This window comes from Brachyhypopomus gauderio, chromosome 17, assembly GCF_052324685.1.
Source record: "Brachyhypopomus gauderio isolate BG-103 chromosome 17, BGAUD_0.2, whole genome shotgun sequence".
NCBI classification, from domain to species: Eukaryota; Metazoa; Chordata; class Actinopteri; order Gymnotiformes; family Hypopomidae; genus Brachyhypopomus; species Brachyhypopomus gauderio.
Genome location: NC_135227.1, coordinates 14,839,986 through 14,844,985, shown reverse-complemented (window position 1 = coordinate 14,844,985; position 5,000 = coordinate 14,839,986). Strand labels below are relative to the sequence as shown.

The 5,000-nt window shown below is 51.3% G+C and overlaps 1 protein-coding gene across 1 annotated transcript in view; it reads right to left on the bottom strand.

Moving 5' to 3' along the window:
* Positions 1–5,000, bottom strand: part of esrrga (estrogen-related receptor gamma a) — a 77,820-nt gene that overhangs the window by 62,426 nt on the left and 10,394 nt on the right. Inside the window, 1 exon segment of the mRNA XM_076978635.1 lies at positions 2,277–2,405. Coding sequence (XP_076834750.1) covers positions 2,277–2,405 — 129 coding nt within the window.

Below are 5,000 nucleotides of genomic sequence, written 5' to 3'. Positions count from 1 at the left end.
CTCTTATATCACTGGATCAGATTCTGTACAAAATTCACGTCAATTTAAAACCCACGACAATGGTGGAATGCTACAAACTCAGTCTCCCAAAATGCTCCTCTGCCACTGATGCCCCCTGACCTTTCCACTACATAGCAGGTAAAGTGGTAATCTGATCAAAGTAGTAATCTAATCTGCCTTCATGGTGTGCCACTGATCGAGCACATGGAGCATTCCTCCGACTCCCAGCATGCTTTGCTCTGGGCCAATCCAGTGATTGTCCAGCCACTGTCAGCCGTGTCTGCCAAGGACCAAAGGATGTAACCACACCCCTAACGTCATCCTGATTGGCTTAAAGTGGGGGAGCATTTTGCATGCAAATGTAGTCTAATTGGTTTGACCAAGACTAACCCCCCATTCCCCCAAAATCCAATTGACGTAATATTTGTTGATATTACAGTGAAAGTGCATTCACCCCCTTTAAAAGGTTTTTAAAAATATCCTCCAAAATATCCTGATAAGATGCCAATGTGTGTGTGAGCAGCAGGGTCCACACACAGGGGGATTAGACACTCGGCGAAACGGCACCAGTGGTGTCAGAGCAGCTGGAGGAAGAGAGCAGAAATCTCAGCTGGTGTCTGCAGGGGGCGGAGTCTGAGCCCGGACTCAACCACTTCACAGAAAGCAGGAGTGAAATGAGGATGAACCTGGCTGAAGATCTAAGATCTCCCCCCACCGTGACATATACAAAATAAAATAATGTTTTAGATATGGAATATTAAATGCTGTCCATTACAGTTGTGACCAGTCCAGACCTACTGGGGACTGTAATAAAATACATTTAGCAAATACACACAGATTCATGCTAGATATGCTCTAAAATATCAAAATAAAAGTCAGAATATGAAGAATATGCTGGAAAATGCAGAAGTAAAATAGTAATAATGAGTTCAGAGTGTGTGAGGGCAACTAGCCTCTGACTCCTTAACAGCCAAAGCAATAACCACTAGTGTAATGTATGTGATCTCAGAGTATAATAGGCAAATATACTGATTTAGAAAAGAGAGAGCAAGAGACAGATAAAGAGTGTGCAAAAGAGAAAGAAAGAGAGAGAGAGATAGATAGATAGAGAGAGAGAGAGAGAGAGAGGGAGGATGGGGTGGGGGTCCTCTGTGGAGACCCTTAACTGGTCACATCTGGATGTATTTTATACGCAAATCAGCCTCAACTAAGTCAAGATAAAACTCAGTGACTCGTGATCGACGCAATGATCTTCATACATCTAAATTTATATGCTAATCGGAATCCTTCAAGCATTTAACACATTCCTCAGCAAAGCACACAAAGCTCCTGCCCCCAATGATCTATCTATCTATCTATCTATCTATCTATCTATCTATCTATCTATCTATCTATCTATCTATCTATCTATCTATCTATCTAGATGTCTGTCTGTCTGTCTGTCTGTCTGTCTGTGAAAGCATGATGCTCTCTCAATGATGCCCGTAGAAGTAGTTCATTAAGCTGTTGTTTGCGTGTGTGTGTGTGTGTGTGTGTGTGTGTGTGTGTGTGTGTGTGTGTGTGTGTGTGTGTTTTGTGTGTGAGCACGCAGGAGAGGGACGCATATTGACGTGAAGAATGTCTAGTATGATGGAGGCCTCTCTCTCTCTCTCTCTCACTCTCTCTCTCTCTCTCTCTCTCTCTCTCTCTCTCTCCCCACTGCAGTGGACCAAAGCAGATGGACACGTACATGCAGCAGGTGAGACAGATGGCATGCCTCGGCCTCTCTCATGCAATTCCCCTCTCTCCCCTCCTCCTCTCTCCCCTCCTCCTCTCTCTCCTCTCTTCCCTCCTCCTCTCTCTCCCCTCCTTCCCTCTCTCCCCTCCTCCTCTTTCTCCTCTCTTCCCTCCTCCTCTCTCTCCCCTCTCTCCCCTCCTTCCCTCTCTCCCCTCCTCCTCTCTCTCCTCTCTTCCCTCCTCCTCTCTCTCCCCTCCTTCCCTCTCTCCCCTCCTCCTCTCTCTCCTCTCTTCCCTCCTCCTCTCTCTCCCCTCTCTTCCCCTCTCTCAGGAATATTCACAGTAGCAAAGAACTAACAAAAACTATTGCCAACTCGTACTGACACACACACACACACACACACACACACACACACAGCATTTTACAAACTCTCTATTCAAAGAAAATGCAAACTAACTCAACAAGCCATCCCATAGCAGAAAACACAGGTAATGAAGAGAAGCCCAAACTGAAGTTAACTGATTCTGCCTATTGATGATTGTATTGTTTCCTTCCTTACCTTTGGTTATATAGTGCGTGCGCGTCGCGCATATGACCCGCCTCGACGTCGTAATGCTGTTGCATTCTCCACGAGCCGCATTTGCCGTACTTATCTTCACTATTAACTTGGGCCTTTGATACATTCATTCTACAAAAACAAAGGGAAGAAGCAAGAGAAGGGATGAAAGAGACGAGGGTCAGAGAGATGCCGTGAGGAATTCTGACAAAAAAGAAGGAAAAGAAAAAGAAAAAGGAAGGACAAAACGAGCCATTGGCTGCGGACAGACGAGGACGAGCACAGCTACACGCAGACGCCTCACACTCCTCTAACTGCATTCTTTAAGGAATCGGTTTTAACGACCTCCTTTTTCCTCGCTGACGGCTGGAATCGGGGAAAGCCGGGATCTTTTGTTAATGCTTGCCTTTAATTGAAAACCTCGCCGTTAAACGCTGTGCATCTCCTTGTTCTAGTGGCTGGAGACTGAACGGGTCTGAGTCTGATGTACATGCGGAGACGGGGTGGGGGTTGGTTCGGCATGACAGCGTGCATCCCTGGACCCTGCACATCAGGGCAGGAGACCCCGCGGTGTTTACAGGCCTTCCATACTACAGAGGTCAGACCAGGACAACGACTTGTCGTCTAGACAGAAAAGCTTGATGCCATGCATGTACACGTATACTGCAGGTCGCAACTATGATGCAGAAAGAGAGAGAGGGGGAGGGGGGGGAGGGAGAGAGAGCAGGATAAAAAGACAGAGAGAGAGAGAGAGAGTTGGGCAGTAAAACTTTTGTTGCTGCCATCACAGTATTGTACTGGTTCTGAGAGCTTTTGTGACAGCTCCCCCGACTACGCGGGCACGTCCATCGCAACGACAAGCACCCAATCAGTCAAAGTGCCATAGGGATGTGTGGCAGACCTATGTGTGGGAGACCTATGTGTGGCAGACCTATGTGTGGCAGACCTATGTGTGGGAGACCTATGTGTGGCAGACCTATGTGTGGCAGACCTATGTGTGGGAGACCTATGTGTGGCAGACCTATGTGTGGTAGACCTAGGTGTGGTAGACCTATGTGTGGGAGACCTATGTGTGGCAGACCTATGTGTGGGAGACCTATGTGTGGCAGACCTATGTGTGGCAGACCTATGTGTGGCAAACCTATGTGTGGTAGACCTAGGTGTGGTAGACCTATGTGTGGTAGACCTATGTGTGGCAGACCTATGTGTGGCAGACCTATGTGTGGCAGACCTATGTGTGGGAGACCTATGTGTGGCAGACCTATGTGTGGGAGACCTATGTGTGGCAGACCTATGGAAATGGCGCCTTTCAGCGTCTGTCATGCGTGCACAGTGAAATGTTTAGGCAAAGTGAGGCAAATCAGGCAGGGCGTCCACATGCACCGCGGCTCTTGCACACGCAAAACGCCGCAGACACGGCATGTGCCTGTGTGGCCGTGTGCTCGGGGGCGGGGCTGCACCGTGTGCTCGGGGGCGGGGCTACACCGTGTGCTCGGGGGCGGGAAGGGCAGGTCGGGGGCGGGTGAACGTTTCCTGGATGAGGTCGCATAGGACAGGGGCCCCCACGAGGGAGCACGGGCTTATCTGTCTCTCTGTTCTCCCTCTCCTTCTCTCCTTCTCTCTCTCCCACTCTCTATCTTTCTCTTCCTCTCTCTCAGTCTCTCTCTCGTTAGGCGAGGACACTCCCTAATTCTCCCTCTCCGTTCCAACTCAGCGGACACGTTCAATGTCATTAGGCGGTGGGGAGCACGCCTCGCACCACACTCCGACTAATGAAACTAATCACTCAACTAATCCAGGGCAGGGGCGGGTGGCATGGTGGGGAGAGTCACAGCCCCAACGCCCACTCTCCTGCCCCCCCCCCACTCTAATGCCCCCCACCTCACACTAATGCCCCCCAACCTACTCTCCTGCCCCCCCACCCCACCCCAATGCCCCCCACCTCACACTAATGCCCCCCAACCTACTCTCCTGCCCCCCCCACCCCAATGCCCCCACCTCACACTAATGCCCCCCAACCTATTCTCCTGCCCCTCCACCCACCCCAATGCCCCCCACCTCACACTAATGCCCCCCAACGCCCACTCTCCTGCCCCCCCCACCTCACACTAATGCCCCCCAACCTACTCTCCTGCCCCCCCACCCCAATGCCCCCCACCTCACACTAATGCCCCCCAACGCCCACTCTCCTGCCCCCCCCCCCCACCTCACACTAATGCCCCCCAACCTACTCTCCTGCCCCTCCACCCACCCCAATGCCCCCCACCTCACACTAATGCCCCCCAACCTATTCTCCTGCCCCTCCACCCACTCTAATGCCCCCACCTCACACTAATGCCCCCCAACCTATTCTCCTGCCCCTCCACCCACTCTAATGCCCCCACCTCACACTAATGCCCCCCAACCTATTCTCCTGCCCCTCCACCCACCCCAATGCCCCCCACCTCACACTAATGCCCCCCAACCTATTCTCCTGCCCCTCCACCCACTCTAATGCCCCCCACCTCACACTAATGCCCCCCAACCTATTCTCCTGCCCCTCCACCCACTCTAATGCCCCCCACCTCACACTAATGCCCCCCAACCTATTCTCCTGCCCCTCCACCCACTCTAATGCCTCTCCGCGTCCCTCCACAGCTTCCCCTCCTCAGCATGGAGGCAAAAGCTACAAACATTTATTTCTGAACTGAACCTTTTTGCAGCCATTGATGGTACAAACCTTTGCAC